The 22,926-nt window shown below is 53.9% G+C and overlaps 1 protein-coding gene across 2 annotated transcripts in view; it reads right to left on the bottom strand.

Annotated features, from left to right (window-relative positions):
• Window positions 1-22,926, bottom strand: part of RIMS3 (regulating synaptic membrane exocytosis 3) — a 47,277-nt gene that overhangs the window by 16,529 nt on the left and 7,822 nt on the right. Inside the window, exons 2-4 of one of the 2 annotated variants that reach the window (XM_069551838.1) lie at window positions 13,560-13,732; window positions 6,684-6,849; window positions 6,070-6,317 (exon numbers count right to left, since the gene is read on the bottom strand). In XM_069551838.1, coding sequence (XP_069407939.1) covers window positions 6,070-6,286 — 217 coding nt within the window. In that variant the 5' untranslated portion in view covers window positions 6,287-6,317; window positions 6,684-6,849; window positions 13,560-13,732. Of the gene's footprint in view, window positions 1-6,069; window positions 6,318-6,683; window positions 6,853-13,559; window positions 13,733-22,926 lie in introns of both variants that reach the window. The other variant, XM_069551750.1, reaches the window with a different exon arrangement.

The following is a 22,926-nucleotide window of genomic DNA, read 5'->3' on the forward strand; positions in this document are numbered from 1 at the left end:
TAGGTGGGGGAGACTTGCTCCTAACTGCCACAGCCCCTCTAATCCAGTTAGAAGACAGAAGGGTCTGTGGGGGCCGCACTTTATCCTCCTTCACCTCAAATCCCCCCAACATATACCCTGAGCGGAAGTCAGAGCCTCACTGCTCATGACCCCAAACCCCCCACTTCTAGAGCTTGGGAAAGCTTTGACCCATCTGAAGGAAGTGTACTTTCTTTGAGCTGCCCAACTTACTGTGAGCCCCTGCTTAGGGGAGTTACAGAATCGTGAAATGCCCCTGTCATTTCACAGATGGGGACCCTAAAGTCCAGGCATTCATAGAACTGGAGTGAGACCTAGGCCCACTGACTCCCAGTCCACTGACGCGCTACTTTTCACTTCCCTCCACCAACTCCACATTGGTTTGAGACATGATTCAGCAGAGATTAAGTTCTATGTCTCTGGGTGGGAAGGAAGGTCTTGCAACCTCAGTGAAAATTCCTCTACTGGTTTCACACCAGTCCAGTATCTGAACCCTGTTGATCTAGGAAGTAACTTTATGTAGCCTCTCTCCTTAGAGAACTGGACTAAGTCGCTTGCAACAATTTTGTGGTCCTTGGGGACCAACAGACTCCAGGAGCCATCCCATCTATCCCACCACAGACAAGGAAGAGGAAGTCAGTCTCGAGCAGCACTCCCCAGGGGATCTCCTGGAATGATCCTTGAGCCCTTGCCCCACCCTGGTCCAGAGTCCAGAGCCCAGAGCGAGGCAGCAGCTGTCCTTGGTACTGAAAAGAGAAGCTCCGTTTGATCAAAGGCAAGAACAGCCAAAGATGGCCCTGTGTGGACCCAGCTGAGGGCCAGGCCAGAACCCACCTATGTCCTGGGAACCTAAAGTCTGACCCCATTTTCCTCTCTGCTGCCACAACCTGAAGAGTGTTAGATCTAGAAGGAAGCTGGGAGACAGACTTTTAACCTCCATTTTACAGAAGAAACAGTGGCCCAGGGGGAAAGTGAGTTTCTCCAGGTCCCTCAAGTAAGAGCCAGGACTAGTTCTCTAAAGTTTCAGGGTGAGTTTTTGGAAGGCCTTTCTAGGACAACATGAGGAAAATAAAATGGAAGGAACAGGTAAAAAGCAGGGGAACTAGAGGGGAGGCTGGTGCAATCATCCAGGCTTTGAAATGAAGAGGAGGGAGTGGGCGAGGCTCAAGTCAATGAGAGGTATGGAAGATCCTGTGATGGGCAGACTCAGAAGACTGGGTCCCAGAGAGGAGTCTGTCCCCACTTTACACAGCCCTGCCCTTCAGGGAACTGGGCCATCCCAGCAGGGGCAGCAGGGGCATGCTGCTAGGATCTCAGCCCAGAACAGAGCTTCCAGGGCCAGTGCCCACAGTGATCAGCCCCTTACCTCCCTCTGAGGCCAGACTGTCCCATCCAGGAGGATGGGCTCCAAACTGGGACACTGGCAACCCCAAGGCCTGGGAGAAGAACACGGGGACAAGGAATTGTAGATGGGAGGGGAGTATGCTACGAGCAAGGGATGGCAAAAGAAATCACTTCTTTTTTGGCCCTGCTGTGTGACCATCAGTAATAATAACCAACAATTTACCAAGTGTCTACTATGTGTCAGGCAAGAGGTGGGGGTACCTCTACACATCCTATCTCATTCAGTCCCCTGGACAACTCAGCAAGGCATGTATTATTGTCCTCAAGCTATAAATGAGGAAGCGGGCTCACAGAGGTGAAGCAGCTTGCCTAAGCTGCCCAGGTAGTAAATGACACGGTGTCTCTCTGAAGGTCAGTTTAAAAGTTCTTATCTTCTCCAGGCTCAGATGCCTCATCAGTGAAATGAGTACACCGGACCAAAGGGTCTCCAGGGCACCTTTCTGCTCTGACATTTGGCAACTGGAAGATTCACAGAGGCCTTCAGTTAAAAGGGCAGTGGGCAATTCCCCTGCCCCTCCCAGGCCTCTATCCATGCCCTTGCACACTGCAGAGACAAGTGATCCAGAAGCCTCATTGTTGATTGTTCCTCTACAAGGCTGGAGGCCATCCTGGTGTCTGCTATCCCTGCCTGCTGACTGTGGAGTCTGGGTAGGTGGACAGTCCCAGGCATATCACTGACATGTCTGTCAGTGACTCAGGCACTTGCTCTGGCCTTGGAACACCGTTTCTCCAAATTATCTGGGCATGAAGAGACCTTTGGTCTAAAGCTGAATCAGCCAATTCAGCCAGGGATCAGCAGGGCCTGGTTTCCTAAAGCCAGACTCCTAGGGCCCAATATTTCCTCCACTGGCCCAATATTTCCTCCACTGTCCTAATCCAGTCTCCCAACCTTAATCTCACCCCCCTGGTCCTGTTCTAGCCCAACTCCTAGATTCTTAGATCCCCATCTCCCCGACTCCCTTAGTGTCAGGCACATTCACAGGGGCCGTGCCCACCCAGGGATGCTGATAATAATCTCAAGCCCCCTCCACGTCTGGCATTTCTTTGAGCCAGAAACCACATCGCAGCTTGATTGCTGGAAAAGACCATCCCACATGCTCCTGTGGAGGGCTTTGTAAAAATCTATTTTAAGGCCTGGAAAAATCCCCCCCACCCCCAGCCCCAACTGGGAGTCTCGAGGAGCATTCTCCCCAGATCCTTTGGTGCCCCCACCCCCTCACCACCCCCATCCAGCTGCCTATTTGATGGTTTCTTAGGGAAGTTGTTACTCTGAGCAAAATAAGCAGGAAGAGATTTTAAAACAAAACCAGCTGGTGTCTGGGTTGATGCCACCAAGGGAGGAGGTCCTGGTGGGGAGGGAGGGCTGGCTCCTCTGTGACATGAGCTCTAGGGCTGACAGTGTGTGACGAGGTGGGTCACCCACCAGTCTGGGGCGTACGTGGGATTCTATAACCAGCTGTTTGAGAAAGTATAATATATTTTTCAGGAGGTAGCTATTAAGGTAGTGTGTGAATGTAGCTTCCTGAGGTATGTGTGCACACACGTGAGATGTGTTTCTGTGACCACGGGCCACTGAGGGTGGGTGTATGCTACTGTGCTTCCACGATCGGGGTCTGTGCATCTGTATACAGAGGACTGTATATCATTTGCATAACTGGTTTTATTGTGACCATGTGTAGTGTTAACGAATGTCCTGTGCTCTCCTGTCAGCAGCGGTAGCTTTTATGAGCAACCGAGTGTGCTAGTCATGTGACTATGCAGGGCACGTGTCTTTGTATATGTGTGTTTCTCTTGTGGATTGTAACATACGTGTGCGGCTACTTGTACTTAAGAAACTCAGACCTTCCAGGTGTCTGTGAAGTGGCAGTGTCACAGCACGGCGTTAGGAACACGACGGCTTTGTAATGCCTAGCTGCTGATTAGTGGGTGAGTCTGGTTAGAGAGGCACAGAGTATAAAGGTTGGGAGCATGAGCTCAGAAGCCTGATGCTGGGGTTTGAATCCAGGCTCCACCACCTACTAGCCGTGCAGATTAGGGTGTCTTACTTCCCTTCTCTGTGCTTCAGAACCTGTCTCAGAGAGTTCCATGAAGAGTCAGTGAGTCAGGACAGACGGGACCCAGAACACCACCTGATGTATGGTAGTGCGACATCAGTGTTTGTGGGGGTGGGAGTGTACACCCATGAGGACAGTCCCTGGGTGCCCTGTGACCGCAAAGTGAGGTGCCCCCCCCAGTGTGGGGTGCCCACGGCCTCACCAGCCTGGGGCAGCTGCCCCCACACCCCCAGCATGGGGTGCCCACAGCCTCACCAGCCTGGGGCAGCTGGAGCGTGCCCCCCCCCAGCGTGGGGTGCCCACGGCCTCACCAGCCTGGGGCAGCTGGAGCGTGCCCCCCCGCCCCCAGCGTGGGGTGCCCACGGCCTCACCAGCCTGGGGCAGCTGGAGCGTGCCCCCCCGCCCCCAGCGTGGGGTGCCCACGGCCTCACCAGCCTGGGGCAGCTGGAGCGTGCCCCCCCGCCCCCAGCGTGGGGTGCCCACGGCCTCACCAGCCTGGGGCAGCTGGAGCGTGCCCCCCCGCCCCCAGCGTGGGGTGCCCACGGCCTCACCAGCCTGGGGCAGCTGGAGCGTGCCCCCCCGCCCCCAGCGTGGGGTGCCCACGGCCTCACCAGCCTGGGGCAGCTGGAGCGTGCCCCCCCCGCCCCCAGCGTGGGGTGCCCACGGCCTCACCAGCCTGGGGCAGCTGGAGCGTGCCCCCCCGCCCCCAGCGTGGGGTGCCCACGGCCTCACCAGCCTGGGGCAGCTGGAGCGTGCCCCCCCGCCCCCAGCGTGGGGTGCCCACGGCCTCACCAGCCTGGGGCAGCTGGAGCGTGCCCCCCCGCCCCCAGCGTGGGGTGCCCACGGCCTCACCAGCCTGGGGCAGCTGGAGCGTGCCCCCCCGCCCCCAGCGTGGGGTGCCCACGGCCTCACCAGCCTGGGGCAGCTGGAGCGTGCCCCCCCGCCCCCAGCGTGGGGTGCCCACGGCCTCACCAGCCTGGGGCAGCTGGAGCGTGCCCCCCCGCCCCCAGCGTGGGGTGCCCACGGCCTCACCAGCCTGGGGCAGCTGGAGCGTGCCCCCCCGCCCCCAGCGTGGGGTGCCCACGGCCTCACCAGCCTGGGGCAGCTGGAGCGTGCCCCCCCGCCCCCAGCGTGGGGTGCCCACGGCCTCACCAGCCTGGGGCAGCTGGAGCGTGCCCCCCCGCCCCCAGCGTGGGGTGCCCACGGCCTCACCAGCCTGGGGCAGCTGGAGCGTGCCCCCCCGCCCCCAGCGTGGGGTGCCCACGGCCTCACCAGCCTGGGGCAGCTGGAGCGTGCCCCCCCGCCCCCAGCGTGGGGTGCCCACGGCCTCACCAGCCTGGGGCAGCTGGAGCGGGCCCCCCCGCCCCCAGCGTGGGGTGCCCACGGCCTCACCAGCCTGGGGCAGCTGGAGCGTGCCCCCCCGCCCCCAGCGTGGGGTGCCCACGGCCTCACCAGCCTGGGGCAGCTGGAGCGTGCCCCCCCGCCCCCAGCGTGGGGTGCCCCCGGCCTCACCAGCCTGGGGCAGCTGGAGCGTGCCCCCCCCGCCCCCAGCGTGGGGTGCCCACGGCCTCACCAGCCTGGGGCAGCTGGAGCGTGCCCCCCCGCCCCCAGCGTGGGGTGCCCACGGCCTCACCAGCCTGGGGCAGCTGGAGCGTGCCCCCCCGCCCCCAGCGTGGGGTGCCCACGGCCTCACCAGCCTGGGGCAGCTGGAGCGTGCCCCCCCGCCCCCAGCGTGGGGTGCCCACGGCCTCACCAGCCTGGGGCAGCTGGAGCGTGCCCCCCCGCCCCCAGCGTGGGGTGCCCACGGCCTCACCAGCCTGGGGCAGCTGGAGCGTGCCCCCCCGCCCCCAGCGTGGGGTGCCCACGGCCTCACCAGCCTGGGGCAGCTGGAGCGTGCCCCCCCGCCCCCAGCGTGGGGTGCCCACGGCCTCACCAGCCTGGGGCAGCTGGAGCGTGCCCCCCCGCCCCCAGCGTGGGGTGCCCACGGCCTCACCAGCCTGGGGCAGCTGGAGCGTGCCCCCCCGCCCCCAGCGTGGGGTGCCCACGGCCTCACCAGCCTGGGGCAGCTGGAGCGTGCCCCCCCGCCCCCAGCGTGGGGTGCCCACGGCCTCACCAGCCTGGGGCAGCTGGAGCGTGCCCCCCCGCCCCCAGCGTGGGGTGCCCACGGCCTCACCAGCCTGGGGCAGCTGGAGCGTGCCCCCCCGCCCCCAGCGTGGGGTGCCCACGGCCTCAGCAGCCTGGGGCAGCTGGAGCGTGCCCCCCCGCCCCCAGCGTGGGGTGCCCACGGCCTCAGCAGCCTGGGGCAGCTGGAGCGTGCCCCCCCGCCCCCAGCGTGGGGTGCCCACGGCCTCACCAGCCTGGGGCAGCTGGAGCGTGCCCCCCCGCCCCCAGCGTGGGGTGCCCACGGCCTCACCAGCCTGGGGCAGCTGGAGCGTGCCCCCCCGCCCCCAGCGTGGGGTGCCCACGGCCTCACCAGCCTGGGGCAGCTGGAGCGTGCCCCCCCGCCCCCAGCGTGGGGTGCCCACGGCCTCACCAGCCTGGGGCAGCTGGAGCGTGCCCCCCCGCCCCCAGCGTGGGGTGCCCACGGCCTCACCAGCCTGGGGCAGCTGGAGCGTGCCCTTGCTCCACTGGGTCAGGCCCACGATGGCCACCATCTTGGCCCCGAGGCTGCTGCGTCGCTTCTTGGCAGTGCTGGTCCCGGTGCCGTCCCCAGCCTGCTGGGACCCACAGATTTCCCCACTGATGCTGGAGCTCCGCACCACATTCCTGGAGGCCGCAGCCGAGGCCGGACCTGACTCCCCGTTAAACATGGTCCACGGGGCAGCAGGACCTCAGGCAACCCTGTCGGGGAGGGAGATGGAGAAAGGGGTCAGGCATCAGACCCCAGGCCACGCGACCTCGGCCCCAGCCCTTCCCAGCTGTGTGACCTTGGGCAAGGCACTCAGCCTCTCTGAGGCTGCGCGGGTTAAATGAACAAGTCCGTGTAAAGGGTGTGCACAGAATCTGGCTCCATCAATGGGCTTGTTCCTGTCAGCATGTGGCTGCCCCGGCAAGCGACCTGGTTTGGCAGGGAAGGTGGAGGCTGTGCAGTCATGCGACCCACTCTTGAATTCCAAGGGCCTCTACATACTAGCTGTGTGACCTCGTGACCAGACATCTTGGGGTTTCAGTGAGCACCTCAGCAAAATGAGAAACGGAAGCGCTTACCTCATAGGATTGTTGGAAGGATTAAATTAGCGCAGATGAAAGTGCCTGGAACTGTGTCAGGCAAAGCATAAATATTCAGCAGGCGTGACTGTTGTTTTCACAGCCAGTAATGAGAGCAGAGAGAACAAATGTGGCTTTAGCCAGGCAGACTGCCGAAGGGGTCCTCCTGCTTGAAGGGAGTGGGACAGAAAAGCATTAAAAAGCAGGAAAAATCATCCTTAATTGCATGACTGGGAGGCAGCCACGACAGGCATTTTAACCTATTTCCTCCCAGTCTCTTTTCTACACATTTTAAAAAATAACAACTCATCCTGCCAATACAATTTTCTATCCTGCTATTTTTCACTTAATGTTATATCATAAGACCTTCCCAATGTCATTAACACTTAGTAGAAATGTTTAAATGCCACCATAATTTTCCATTGTATGGAGGCAGTATAATTAAATACTTCAATAGAGTTACTGCTTAGATCAAGCCCAACTTTCTCATCTCTCTCCCTTTCCCTTTCTCTCCTGTCTTTTAAACAGCACTGCAATAAGGATCTTTGTACACTGATTTCTATCTGCTTATTTCCTTAGGATCAACTCCGGGAAATGAAGTGACTAGGCTATTGAATGTGAATGCCACTGGTAGCTTCTCCCTTCCTGCTTCCTGGCAGCGTACTGGTTTTATCCATCCCATCCTTTGTTTCAGAGGCAGATCTTGATCTGTTTAAAACAATCAGTGAGTGGCATTCACCTTGGTTTCTCTTACTGGTCCAAGGGTGGGCATATGACTAAGTTGGTTCAATTCGACTTAAGGGGAAGATTTGGATTCCAGGCTTACAAGAGCGGTAGGTGCTTCTCCTTCTGTGTGTCTCTCTTTTCCCTTCCTCAAGACCTCTCCCTGAGAGACAGCCCAGCCTAGGAAGAAGCCAGTGCTGCTGAGGGTGGCACAGCGCAGAGATGCCAGCCCGGAACCCGGCTTCTCTGGCTTTCCAGTTATGTGAGATGGTGTGCTTTCCATTGCTTAAGCCAGCTTGAATCGGGGTTCTCTGTTACATCCAGAAGCATCCTGACACTGACAGCATAAACATATTTCTGATTCTCGGAATACAGGGCCAAATTCCTTTCCAAAGTTGACAAATTTACTCTCGAATGCTGCATTCAACACATATTCAAAGGGAATGTAGCCAGCAATTCATAGTAACTGGGTTTCCCTGATGGCTCAGTGGTAAAGAATCCACCTGCCAAGCAGAGGAGGCAGGTTTGGTCCCTGTGTTGGGAAAAATCCCCTGGAGAAGGAAATGGCAACTCACTCCAGTATTCTTATCTGGAGAATTCCATGGACAGACGAGCCTGGTGGGCTACAGTCCATGGGGTCGCAAAAGAGTCAGACACGACTTAGCAACGGAACAACCACCACCAGGACATCCTGATGTTCTCTTTGGGCTCTTCCCTGGTGGCTCAGATGGTAAAGCGTCTGCCTACAATGTGGGAGACCTGGGTTCAATCCCTGGGTTGGGAAGATCTCCTGGAGAAGGAAATGGCAACCCACTCCAGTACTCTTGCCTCGAATATTCCATGGACAGAGGAGCCTGGTAGGCTACAGTCCATGAGGTTGCAAAGAGTCGGATACAACTGAGTGACATGGGAGCCAGCATGAGGAACTCCGCCCATGGCAAAGGTCATGAGGAAGGAGGCTTTGGCATACGCAAAGGCGGGATCGAGCCTCGGGAAACCCCTGTTCCCAAGCATCTACCCCCAAAACCAGAGTCTGCCTACTTTACTGTTTTGTGCTCTCACCTACACCTCTGACTTTACGGGGGACTCTCCTCCATCACCTCTCTCGGAGAAGGAGTTAACCTACAACTCCAGTTAATAAAAATTCCTGGGCGTGACAAGAGTGTTTCAACTTACGAACTCCTCTGAAGGTTATCTAGCCTGTCTGTACAGGTTTGTCCGGCCACATGTGATTGTTTACAGCCTCCCAACTGTGAGAGGCATGAGATGTTTTAGACTTACTAAAGGCAGATTGTTTTAGGAAGTTAGAAATTATCAGTATAGTGGGTTGATTAGGAATTATACTGGTGAAGGGTTTTTCATTTGTTGGGCCAATATTTGCTGCTAAATCTCCATATTCCCTGCCCTTATAATGAATATGACTAGCATACAGAAGAAATAAGTATTAACCTTTAAGATTAATCATGTTAACCTTAGGCTAAGTAAATTCCTTTCTTAGTTGTAACCCACTATGCCCTCACCCTATAGGAATGCAACTTTATCTGGTACCTTCGGAGGGCGGTACCTGGTTTAAGAAAAATCACCCCTAAAAAATAAGTTTCTGGTTGACTGACCGTTATCCGAAAGGGCCATAAAATGTCAGCAGGCCTCATGGCCAGAAGATGATGTAAAACCCCTAAGACCTTTATGTATACTTTTATATGAAGCACCTGATTTTGATAAAGGTCAGGACTGCTGACCCCTGCGTGACTTTAAAATTTCCATTTGTCTCTATGTGTAACAAAAGGTATATAAGCAAACCTAAAAATAAAGAAATAGGATCAGTTTCTGGAAAGACTGATTCCCCCGTGTCGTTCTTTCCTGTTCTTCGTTTCTCTGTCTGAATTCCCATCTGGAGCATGGGTGCTCGCCAAGCCTGCTTTGCCCTGGCTTTTAAGTTCCATGCAAGAGGGAGCCCAAGGCAGGGCACCCTCCGATATTCAAGTGGGCGCTGGTGGCCTACGTAGGTGGTTCAAGCTTCTTGTCTTGAAGCTTTATTGGTATCCCACGTAAACCAAGTTATTCAGCCTCTTTTTCTCCACTAATTTTCCTACTACACGATTTCTTTCTAATCTCCCTCTATATCTTTAATTAAGCAATTAATTCCTAGGATGCTGACTCCGTCCCCACTTCGAATTACCCTGGATCCACCAGGGCTGGACCCCGGCAAGTAACTATATATTGGAGTGGGTTGCCATTCCCTTCTCCAGGGGATCTTCCTACCCCAGGGATTGAACCTGGGTCTCCTGCACTTCGCACAGATTCTTTGCAGTCTTAACTACCAGAGAAGCCCAAATGGAGTATTACTTTTCAAAATTGTCAATTATTATATTGCACACCTATAACGTATAATACTGTACATTGACTATACCTAAATTTTAAAAACTATCCCCCCCCCCCAAAAGTCAGTTATCCCTAAATTGACCTATAGTTTCAGTGCGATCCCAGTCAATATTCTAACAGGGCTTCTTGTAGAAATTGGCGAGACAATGTCCTAAAATAACCAAAGCAATGAAAAAATTGTTATCTATTCATTTTTTCACGTGGAACCATAAAGGCCTACAGCACTATGTTAGATCCCGGGACAGAACATAGTGATTTTGTGGTTCGATTACATTACAAAATGGTCACCACAAGTGACCCCAAGTTTGACCTATTACTCATATTCATGCTAAGGGTCATCATTTTATTTAATAATATACTTTAGAAAAATATCTTTTCTCGGAGAATAAAATTAAGAAAAAAGTAAGCCCCTAAAACTCCTGGGCCTACGCTGAGTGCCAGCGATGCAGTAATGAGCCGGGCCAAATGCATCTTGCCCTGCCAGAGCCTCCGGTTCGGGGGAGAAGACAGACAGTGAGCAACTAGTTATGCAGCTCCGCGTTTAGCAGCAGCTCTGTTGAGAGCTAGGAAAGAGCACAGGGGCACTGGGAACTACTCAGGGAGCAGGGCTGCAGGCGCCCAGGGTTCTGTTTAGTGCGGACGTGGGATCTCCTGCTGTCGACCTCGAAGTCGAGGCCTGGGTAGAGTTCAGAAGGGACAGCTGCAGGTGGACTCTGCACCTGGCCCTTCCCAGTTTGGTCCTGGCCCCCAGCACTCTCCCCAGGGCGGTGTCCCACTCCCAGGGCCTGTCATCCCGAGGGAATCTGACTTTTCAAAAGGACATAGAAAGGGGAGGGGAAACGGGGGTGGGAAGGGAAGGCATCACTCCGGGCGGACAGCAAGACAGGTCCAGACAGCTGAGCATGGCTGCCTGCGCTCCTGGTCAGCAGGCTCCTGTCGGCCTGGAGAATGAGGGCCGACAGTAGGGATGAGTCAGAGCCGCGTCTTGCCTTCTCTGTGGCTGTCTGGCCTGCACTCACTGGCCCTGTGAAGGCTGCAGAGTCTCGGATTGTATTTCTCCATCCATCCCCCATCAACCTTGCAGCTAATGGAAAGTCCTCCTGGACTTGGGTCTGTGATGGCCTCTTTAGTTTCCAATTCTAGTGCCAGTGTGTGTGTTTGTTTGGTATCTGCATGGTCTGGTGGACAGTGGGGAAGGGCTTATCTGATACTTTGAATTGGCTACAGCATAAACCTAATCTACTCCTTAGGGTATTTCTGTTACACGTGCAGTTATCTCCATGTCACAGATGAGAAAAATGAGTCTCAGAGAACTGAAGGCTTCGCCCATCCAACTCAGCTAAGAAGTAGCCAGGCCTGGACTCCTGTTCTGGGGCTCTTGTTCTCACAAAGAGACAGATACGCTCAGCAGCCCCTGCCCTTTCGCCCCAGAGCTCATCCAAAGAGGGGAGCCCAGCCCTCCTGCACAGGTTTGTCCTGGATCTCCAGGCTGAGAAAACCACAGGCAAAGTGTCTGTGATCCTAAAACCTGCTCTGGCCCAGGTTCCCAGGTTGGCAATGAGCATCTGAGGGGCAGCAGAGACACCACACAGACCACAGCTGGAGAAGCAAGTGCTTCCTGGGTGCCACAGGGGAAGAGAAGGAAAGAGGGTAAGGGACAAAATTCTTGACCCTGCCAACCCAGGGGCTCATGTTTCCTTATGAATAATGAATGGAACCGACAAGCAGATGGTTTGACATCCAGAACTCTGCACCATCCACAGCTGCATTCTCATTTTTAACTGCCCAGGAGAGCTGTTGAATGTTTAGGGGGGCCCAGGGTCTCAGGGCCTGACCTCTGGTCCCAAGTCCAGAGCAGGGCAGCTGGGGAGAGTTCAGAATCAGGAGGCTGGATGATAATGTATATACAGATTCTTTGTGTGACCTTCTCTGGGCCTGGGTCCCTCATCTGTGTGTAAACCAAAAGGGTCAGATAAAGTCTGACTCTTGAGTCCTTTCTACACACAAGGCAGCAGCAGGCTCAGAATCAGAGCTCCGGTTGCTTCTTGGGCAGCCAGTCTAGCTCAAGATGGACAAAATGCAGAGCCAGTTGGAGCCAAACACCTGGCCTCTACGAGGAAGGCAGTGCTGCTCGCAGCAGCCCCCAAGTCATCAGAGCACAGGGGTGGGAACAGCAACCCCAAGTCATCAGAGCACAGGGGTGGGAACAGCAACCCCAAGTCATCAGAGCACAGGGGTGGGAACAGGGCAGCAGGTGGAGATGGGAGCAGAGTGGAGAGGGGCTGACACACAGCATTTCACATATTGGTGGTCTGCAAGGAGATCCAACCAGTCCATTCTGAAGGAGATCAGCCCTGGGATTTCTTTGGAAGGAATGATGCTAAAACTGAAACTCCAGTACATTGGCCGCCTCATGCAAAGAGCTGACTCATTGGAAAAGACTGATGCTGGGAGGGATTGGGGGCAGGAGGAGAAGGGGACGACAGAGGATGAGATGGCTGGATGGCATCACTGACTCGATGGACGTGAATCTGAGTGAACTCCGGGAGTTGGTGATGGACAGGGAGGCCTGGCGTGCTGCAATTCATGGGGTTGCAAAGAGTCAGACACGACTGAGCGACTGAACTGAACTGAAGAGATGGCTAGACGAATGTCTGCAAAAGTCACTGCAACAATGCCGTGCCTCTGAGCAGGACTGTCCCTTTTCCAACCCAGGTCATGGCTCCTGATGGAAGGAAACCCTCCCATGATCTTGCCAGGTCATGGAAGAATCACTCTTAAGCTCTCCCTGCTGAAGCCTTTGTGGTGACAGCTTGGACATCCCCTCCAGGGGTCCCTTCCCACTGTCCCCCGTACCTGCCAAGCTCCATGCCAGCAGATACCTTCCAAGCTCCCCAAGGAAGGAGTGTTTTCTTTCCAGTCTTCAATTGACCTCTGCTCTGCGGTCTCAGTACCCTAAAGGCTCCCCACACCCTCCTCTGAATCCTGACAAGAGCAGGACTCAAGTTTCTGCCAGGCCACCCTGGGCCCCTTGCTCCTTTTGACCATGTGTCTAACCAAGTAATAAACCTTCTCTGAGCATCAGTGAAAGTGAAAGAAGAAAGTGTTAGTCTCGCAGTCATGTCCGACTCTTTGCAACCCCATGGACTGTAGCCCACCAGGCTGCCCTGTCCATGGAATTCTCTAGGCAAGAATACTCGAGTGGGAAGACATTTCCTTTTCCAGGGGATCTTCCTGACCCAGGGATCAAACCCAGATCTCCCACATTGCAGGCAGATTCTTTACCATTTGAGCCACCAGGGAAGCCTGTGAGTGTCAGTAAGGCTACCCAAAAGCCCAAGATGAAACTACCTACTCACTCTTTCAACAGAAAAACCAAGGAATCTGTCACAGAGTGGTGGACTGTTAGTCTGGAAGGAATGGCAAGTTACTAAGGCTCTTACCACCCCTCCCTAGACATCACTAATCCATCTCTCCTTCTCACTGGGGCCATAGTTAACTTCAGAATTCTTCTTAACACAGTGCTGCATCGCCAACTGATGAGAACCAGCTCATGAGGTCAAACTGATTTGCCTCCCTATTCCAACCCAAGTCTTTCATTTTGCAGAAGAGGAAATAAAGGCTCAGAATGGGAAGGAGACACACCCAGGGTCACGGAGAAAGCTGTCAACAAAACCAGAGCTCTAACCCAAGACTCCTAACTCCCAGGTCCTGTATCACCTGTCAGGTGTTTCCTCCTCCCCTCTCACCTTAAAGAAAACCCCAACTCACCGAACTGATGGATCCGAGTGTAGTTTTCCCATCACAGGGGGGCGTGCCCCTCCCAAAAGCACACCCCTAGGGCATTTACACAAGTCCTCTGTTAACTTCTGCAACACCACTTTTCCAGAAAGGAGGTGAAGACAGTCAAAGTAGCTTCCAGGAGGAGGTGATGTGATGAGAGTCTGGAAGAAAAAAGGAGAGCTTAGAGGAAGGGCTGGAGAGGACAGCTGTCCTCCAGGGCTTCCAGTAGCCTGTGGGGTAAAAGAGATAGACTTTGGAGATAGTTGTGTGCACTTGAGCCAATCATTCAAACTCTTTGATGCTATTTCCTCCTTTAAAACTGTCCAAACTCCTGGGTCCCCTGGCCTGCCTTTTAGGGACCTCAATGGTAAACTGCTGGTGCTAATGGCAAGGGACTCCTCCAGGTCCAAATGCTAACGAGTTCTAGATACTACTCTCCCTCTGTCTTCCCCCTGACTGATGGGTCTGTGTCCCTCCCCAGACGCTCTGTGACACAACCAGCAGTCAGGAGTGTGTGTACTGGGGAGAGGGTGTTGGAGGGCAAGGACTCGACTCCCAGCTCCAGCTCCAGCTCCTGACCCCAGTATATGAGCCTGAGCAGGTCATTCAGCTTCTCTGAACCTCCATCTACTCTTCTATAAAGTGAAGTTTACTGGCCACCTGGACCCAGTCCAGCTCTCTGGGCTGGAATGGAGACGAGATGAGTTAATGAGCAAGAAAGTACAGTGATTTTCTTTTTTAAAGCAAAGTTCTTATACATATATTTATTTATCTATTTATTGGCTGTGCTGGGTCTCAGGTGCTGCACAGGCTTTTCTCTAGTTGGAGCAAGCAGGGGCTATCTCCCATGGTGGTGGCTCTAGGGTGCTCGGGCTTCAGCAATTGTGGTTCCCAGGCTCTGGAGCACAAGCTCAATAGTTGTGGTGCAGGGGCTCAGCAGGTCGGTGGCATGTGAGATCTTCCCAGACCAGGGATGGAACCCATGTCTCCCGTGTTGGCAGGTGGGTACCACTGAGCTACCAGAGAAGTCTCAGCACAGTGTTTAAATGCACAGGCTTTGCCTGGTGGTCCAGTGGTTAAGACTCTGTGCTTCCACTGTGGGGGTAAGTGGATTCAATCCCTGGTCAGAGAGCTAAGATTCCCACATGCTGCAATGCTGTGCAGCCAAAAAAAAAAAAAGAGCACAGGCTTTGGAGGCAGACTTAGTTCAAAACCTAGATCTGTCACTTACAAGCTGTATGACGCAGGGCAATTTCCCTGAGCCTACAGTTCCTCATCTCTGAAGTGCCAATAATAATGCCTGCTTTAGGATTCTTAGATGAAATATAAGTATTGCTAAAATAAGGATTGGTACATGCTACATGCTCAGTCGGGCCATCATATGATTACTTTGCATAATGTACCTTTGTAAACAGTAAAGGACTCCATGGGTGTTGGTGCTTATTAGTCTGGATTGCACACCAGGTACAACCACTTCACGGGAAGGCTCCGAGACCAACAGGATCACCTCCCGCTGCAACCCTGGGTGCTTCCACCCAGAGTCTAGCATAAATGTGAGACCTGGGTTCCTGCACTTCTCAGTTGAGGTGGGAGCTAGCACGTGATGCTGTGATCTCCCCTGCCAGCATCCCAGCTCCTGGCCCCCCAACAGATGCTGGATGCCAGGTTTAAGGCCCCTGCCTCAACCTTGATCCAGCACTAGGGCTTGCCCACCACACCACTCAGGCCTATCTGTGCCCATGTCAGAAGCCAGACTTAACCTCAGAATCCCTCTTAACACAGTACAGCCTTACCAACTAATGAGAACCAGTTCATGACATAAAACTGATTTTTTTAAACCTGTATCTGCAGAAGGGGGGTCCCTCATTTCTAGCCTTCACTTTCCCTGACCAGGGTGAGAAAGGTGGGTGGCAGAGCTGGTGCATGGTTGGGGAGGGTGAGCTGGGCCCAGGAAGGACACCAGCCTGAGAGGGGAGCACTCTGCCAGCTTCTCTCCTGATTACATGACTTTTATCTGCTCCAAACCAGGTCTGCACACACACTACACATAACAGGAAGAGATACAGGGCACAAAATTTCAAATGTGTGACTACACATCATACAGACCCATGTAAGTCATATTCATTTAAAGACACAATCATCTGTGTACACAGACAGGCACACACACACACCCCTAAGATACTCATCCACGCCAGAGCACACAGAAGCAGCCACACTGACAGCCACTGGCAGACACACACACACACACACACACACACACACACACACACACACACCCTTCCCCTGGCTCCTGCCCAGCTCAGAGAGGCAGGATGAACCTCTTCCCTTCAGTGGGCAGGGAAGTAGGAAGTGTCCTACCTGGGTCTATGGGTTCCCTTGGCCAGGCATGCACACTAGCCCTGAGCAGGCGCTTGTGTGAGCCTGTACACACACACACACACACACATATTCATACACACTCTGGTCCCCAGTCTCACCCTCCTGGCCCCCATCCCCACAGGCCGGACAAAGGATCTCATCATAAGGTTTGTGGCAAGGAGATGAGAAGGCTGGCAGGGAGCAGCTGCTGTCACCATGGCTACGGAGCTGACCCACTTCTCCTCCACCCAGCCTGGCCCACCTAGCCCAGACAAGGAGGGACAAGCAGCTTTGGGCCAGGGGCCCTCTCCCGTCACATGCAGTAAAGGCGTGGCCTCTGAGGGTGTGGTAAAGGAGGAGTTGAGTCTGCATCCTGATACAAAGGCCACAGCAAGACATTGCCTGGGGAGAGCAGGATGCTAAGCGCCTGGCCCCTGCAAAACTCAGATCTCCCCCAGCCTCGGGCTTCTGGCCTCTGGGGCCCATATGGTTTACGCACTTGCTCTGGACCCATTCTCAGACACAGTCCTCACAGCAGGGCAGGGGGTTGGGTGTCTGGACCCAACCTGTGTCCTCCAGACTCCAAAGACCCCACGGTGAGACAGACCGAGAGCTGAGCAAGCCGGGTCTCCTGTTCAGGACAAGGTTCCTGAGGGTAAGGCTGGGCTTCCCTACTTGGGCTGAGCTGCTAGGGGCACAGCCAGGCCTCCCTTCCTCAGACGGGGCTGCCTTGTGTCTTCTCTCAGCCAGGGGGCTCCTAAGGACGTGGCCACACATCTGCCCTTAGAACTGGGTTCACAGAGGAACAACTCAGCTCCAGACAGCTTAGTCTTGTGCGGAGACGGCTCACAAGGTAGGGTGAATCACTCCTGCATGACAGCCTCCCGCGGTTCCATTTCCTTCAGGAGAAAGTGAAAACCCCTCACAAGGCCGACAAGAGAAGTGACCCAGGTCATCTTTGACTCCTGCCCTTCCTAGTATTCCAGCCACACTGGCATTCTTTTTATTCCTCAAAAGTACCACTTTGCCTCCTGTCAGCCTGGAATGCTCTTCTCCAGCCTGTCCTCACCCTCGTGTTCTGACGACCTGGCGTCGGTCCGTCACCTTTGCTGGCTCAGCCCCACTTCTAACCCTAACCTTTGCCGGCTAAGCCCCACTCAGCGCTCAGCCCCACTCAGTGCTCAGCCCCTCACTGGAAGTCACATCCTGGGAGAGTCTTTCCAGACAAGGTTACACCCCTTGTCGTGCTCCCGCAGACCCTATACTGTCTTTGCCTATTATGGGTTGAATTCTGTCCCCTGACCCTCTAAAAAAAGATAAGTTTAAAGCCCTAACCCCTGGTACCTCAGACCTTGTTAGAAATAGAGTTGCTGCAGATGGCAGATGTGGTTAGCCAAACTGAGGTCATCCTGAAGGAGGGTGGGTCCCTAATCCAGAAGGACTTATAAGACTATGGCTATGGGAAGACAGAGATAGACCACAGAAAGAACCCATGCAATGATGAAGGCAGAGACTAGGCTGACATAGCAACAAGCCAAGGACTACCAAGCACTGCCAGCTGTCACCAGAAGCCAGGAGGGCGCCACGGGACAGCCTCGCTCGGAAGGAACCGACCCTGCTGACGCCTTGATTTTAGATTTCCAGCCTCCAGAACTGTGACACAATAAATTTCTGTTGTTTTAGGCCACCTGCTCTGTGGTACTTTGTTACAGCTGGTCCTAGGAAATGAATACACTGCTTGTCTTATCTTGATCAGTGCCTGCCTCCCACACCATGCCTGCCACCTGCATCCCCCACCCCAGCTGTGTGTTGCTTAGAAAGAGAAACCATGCCATCTTCTGCATTCAGAATCCCCCAGTGCCTGGCACACAGTAGGACTCTGTAAATATTTGTTGAATGAATGCACGGTGACCTAAAATAAGCATTAACATAAAAAATGGTATTTATAGCTGGATAGTAGAATTGTGAGTCATTTTTATTTTCTTCATGTGACATATTGTGTTTTCTAGAGTTACTACTTTAGAAACCGTATTAACGCTCTCATAAAGAAAAAGTGAAAATACGTATTTTTCGTTTCAAAACACACATTAAAATAACAGACATTTCCACCAGCGTGTGTGTTGTGAACAGGGAAAAGTTCTGCTCTCTTGATAACTGTCTTTTTATTGATTAATTGATTTCTTCTCATGTCACAGGAGTGCCTTCTGGAGTCAGATTTACAGCTTGAGCTCTGGGGCCTCACAGGGCATAGATTCCAGGGGAAAACATCCAGGCAGAGTGCACATGCTTCCTGGCCATCTCCATCACCCAATCCCTGTCATAGCTCCTGGCCAGATGTGGCTGCTATTGCCTGACAGGGGCTGTGAGACTTGGTCCTTAAGCATCCCACTAGAAAACACCCTGGGGCTGAAGGCCACTCCCAAACAGAAGCAAGATGCTGCCCTTGGTAGACACACCGGTCCAGAGCTTTGCAAGCTTAAATGTGCACAGAAATCACCTGGGAATCAGGTTGAAACACAGATTCTCATTCCAGGGGTCACAGAAAGGTGGGGCTTGAGTTTTTGCATTTCAAACAAGCTCTCAGGTGATACCACAAAGTTAGTTGGAGGACCACCCAAAGCACCAAGAGGTAAAGATAAAAATACCCTGGCTGCTTTGCAGAGAGAGTGAACTCTTTAGGATGGGAAGACCAGAGCAGGCATCATGGGTCAATACACTGCAGAACACCTCAAGAGACAGATAGGTGCAATTTGGAGAAGAAAGAGATGGAAACTAGCTGGGAAGGACCAGAGGAGGAATAGTATGTTCAGAGGCTGGTGAACAGAGCAGTGCAGTTGAAGCAGGAGGTGGGTGCAGCTGCAGAAGAGAGGGCTGGGAACGTGGGCTGGGAACAGCCCAGAAAGGGCTCTGAACGCAGGGCTGAGGAGGTTGGCTTTAATCCTGAAGGGAGTGAAATCTGACATGGCTTAGATGTAACATTTTACAGAGATCAATCGGACACAGGGCAGAATCAGAAGAAAGCCTGATGGCTGGAAGAGCAGTCAGAAGGCACATAAGAAGGGCTGCACTGCTTCAGACAGTGTTGGTGGAAAGAGAAAAGGGGTGCAGGAGTTGTGGAAGGGCTTGGGGGACTGCCTGAAGTTGGTGATGGGACAAGGTTGGGGGAAGGGAAAAAAACAGACTCCAACATGATTTACATACAGGAAGGGTGGGGGCTGACAGGTGCCACCAGCAGAGCACGTGGTCCTGGAGGGAAAAGCTGGCTTAAAAGAAACATGAGTGTCCATTTCGGATATGATGAGTCTGAGATAATTTTGCAATTCCCCCAGGGAGCTGTTGGGCAGGTAAGCAGATTCCCTGGAGTTCAGGAGAGCACAGTGAGTGGGCAGGATTTGGGTGTGTACCCCAGAGGGAAAAGTGGGGTGTAGAAAGGAAGGAGAATGCCCGGAGGAGGATGAAGAAAGAGTGAGAGGTAATGCCCACAGTTAGGGGGAGGAGGAAAACGAAATCCACCAAAGGAGGGAAAGTCAGCAAGTCAGGATAGGAGAACTCAGAGAAAAGGTCACGAGTACAAGGATGACCAATCTGAAGACCAGACCACACCCTGCCATGGAGACCAAGGAGAGGCCTGCATAGCTTAGGATGCAGGAGGGCAAAGGACGCCCAGAACAAGAGCACAGCTTGAATGGAAAGCAGAATTTGGACCAGTGGAGAAGGGAGCTGGAATCCCTGGGGATGGTCTGGGTTGCAGCAGGTTGCCAAGGGGCCTGGGGCTCCCAAGCCCTTATTCTGGCTCAGCCCATGCACAAGAAAGATAGTATTCCCAACCCACAGCACCTGCACATCCACCGACTACAGAATGCCCAGGGGCAGAGCAGACAACTGGGGGAAGAAGTCTTTGGAACAAAGTCTATTGCTGGGCAGCACAACCTATCATCCAATTAGGACTCTTTCTAAGAGTGAGCAGAGACACTACTAACAATCACACCACAGTAAGTTAAGACTGTCCCAGGCAAACCTTAGCCCTGGGGGATAGTGGATCTCCCCAGATATTCATTTGGTCCCTGTCCTCCCTTCCTAGAAGGGGTGGTGGAACTGACAGGTGATAGGGACAGACTAGCTGAGCCTCAGAAGCAGAAGCCCCGCTAAGGATATGGGTGGATAGAGAAATCTCTCCTCCTCCCAGCCCCGCTTTAGCCTGAGAGCTGACGCCCCCGCCAGGGAGGCGGCAGCACCACGGACAGCGCCACCACTCCCACCCCCAGCCCCCACCCCCACTGGGCGCACCCTGCTCGCCTGGCCCTATTTGGTCAGGGCCACGGCTAGGTCGGATCAATAATTCATGGAGTAAGGGGCTCCGGTTACCAGGCCCGCTCTGAGCCGGAAGGCGCCGCCTGCGCCCGCCTCCTGCCCCAGGGACCCTCCCAGGGAAGCCAGCAATCCTCGCGGCCCTGGCCCAGACAGACACCGCCCTCAAAGCCCTCCGCCTCCCCGCCCCCCAACCCCGGCCCCGCACCCTCTCTGAGGCACAAAGCCCAAGTGCATGCCACATGCTTGCGCACAGCCACTCAGACACACCACACAGCCAGACACGCACTCTAAAAGATTAGGACATACACAAAACAACAGGCTCACACCACACCCAGCACGCAAGCAACCTAGACACACAGCACACACATACACACACCAGATGCCTCACAGACACACATTACACACAGACACATTCACCACAGACCCACAAGCACATCACACAGAAGACACCCTGCCATTCACACGCACACTCACACAACGCACAGAGCCTCCCCACATAGACCCTCAGACTATCACTCAGAGGTCCATTCACCATGCACACATGTATTACAAACTCTCTCTTAAACACACACACACAATATATGCCTTCAGAGACCCTTAGACATTTGCCATGGATGCACAAGCACATGCCCCACGCTACTCAGGCCCCCCACCCTCCTGGAGCCCAGGCCTGCCCTCCCACTGGGAGCATGGGAATTGGGAGGGGCAGGCAGGAATTCCCTCCTGCCAACCTGGCCCTGGTCTGGAGCCCTAAGGATACATCCTCTGTGTCCTCTGAGGGGCCCCTCAAGGTCACTGTCCAATCCCCAGGGGCAGGAGTTTAGTGGCACAAAGAGGTGGGAAAGGGGACAGCAAGCAGAACAGGGCCTTTGAGACCCCAAAGCCTCCTGGCTTTGCTATGGCTGGGCCCTAAGCTTTGCAGACAGCCTCACCCTCACCTGCGGCCTCAGCGCTGTCTGGGACTCCAGCCCTCTGGGAGGACTTGAGGCCTGTCTTGTGCATGGCGATCGGGCGGACTGTGGAGTCTGCAGCTCCTGCTTCCCCTAGGAGTTTCCCACGTCCTGCTCAGAGGCGAGGGACACCCATCCAGACACCCCAACTCCAAGAGTCCCCCTCTCAAGCAAGGTGGAGGACAGTGGCCCACATTCTTCTATCTACACGACAATCATGGCAGGATTCTCTGAAAGCACTCCATGCCAGGGCACGGTGTGAGGAGAAGGGAGTAGGCTGGCATAGCATAAGACACTCCCAAATGCTCCAGGCAGATGGAAGGGAGCTTAAAGATTATCCAGGTCCACATACTTGATGTCTCTGGACAACTTCCCAGGCTTGCACTGTCTACATTACACTGTGTGTCCCTCAATGATTTATGCCAAATCTCCATACCCCTGTATGGCTCATTATTTATTTTCTTGAAATTGACACTATTAACGCAAATGCATTTATTTTAAATAGAAATTTTGCATGACTACTCTATACGGAAAGCCAATACCAACTTTAATAAATAGAAAATGACAGTGAAATAAGTACAGTGAAAACAAAGATATATTATTAAAATTTAGCTACACAGAGCTGCCAGTCAAAGCATCTGCAGGGTTTTTTTGTTTTTTTCTATGTCACATAGTTTGCGGGATCTTGGTTCCCCAGCCAGGGATCGAACCCAGATCCCTGCAGGGAAAGTGCCAAGTCCTAACCTCTGGACTGCCAGGGAATCCCCAATATCTCTGTTTAAAGGGGAGGGCAGCAAGTGTTGGAAAGTTGTTAAAGACACATCACCAAGGCACTTTCTCTATGGGACAACCGTGGACTTGATAGGGTTGAAAGGGAACCAATTTTCTCAGTATGCGAGCCAAGGGCGGGCAGTAACACGTCCATGAGCCACTGAAAGTCAACTCAGTTCTCTCTGATGGTAGCAGGCCCATGTTGGGAAGGAAGCTCTAGGCCTGCCTGCCTCCTGCAGGAGCTTGGATGGCACAGAGGCCAGCTGGCGCCCTGTTGCCACATTCCATTCTGGTAATAACAAGCCTTAAAAATTGCTAGGTTCTCTTCTATTTATGAATTGTTCTTACACCTACTATCTAATACAAGCCTCACGGCAGGGATGACCATGCCCATTTCTGAATGAGAAAATGAGGTTCTGAAAGGTTAAAAGGCTCCCAGAGCCACACAGTTACATGGGGTAGGTCCACACGGAGGAGCCCCTCAACTCCTAGGCAGATGCTTTTTCTACCCTGCCTGCATCCTTCCTCCCCACAGTTGAGAGCCCTTGCTCTGGGCTGGCCCCACGCTGGGCAGTAGGGAGCAGGCACTGTAACCTGGTGTCTGCCTGTAAGGCCCAAATGATCCTGAAAGGCAAAGGGGCAAGTGAGTAAGGAGCTAAGGTTAAGAACTGTTCCTTGGGAGTCACACACTGCTGTCTGTCCCTAGCCTGTAAATGTCACTTCTCTGAACCTCAGTTTCCTTGTCTTTAAAATGGGGATAACAGAGACTTTCCTGGTGGTCCATGGCTAAGACTCTGTGCTCCCAGTTTCAGGGGGTCTGGGTTTGATTCTGGTCAGGGAACTAGATCCCACAGGCTGCAACCAAAGATCCCAAATGAGGCAACCAAGACAGAAGATCCTGCATGCCACAACAAAGAGCTGGATCAGCTAAATAAATAAGTACTTAAAAAAATAAAATGTGAATT

This window comes from Ovis canadensis, chromosome 1, assembly GCF_042477335.2.
Source record: "Ovis canadensis isolate MfBH-ARS-UI-01 breed Bighorn chromosome 1, ARS-UI_OviCan_v2, whole genome shotgun sequence".
NCBI lineage: Eukaryota > Metazoa > Chordata > Mammalia > Artiodactyla > Bovidae > Ovis > Ovis canadensis.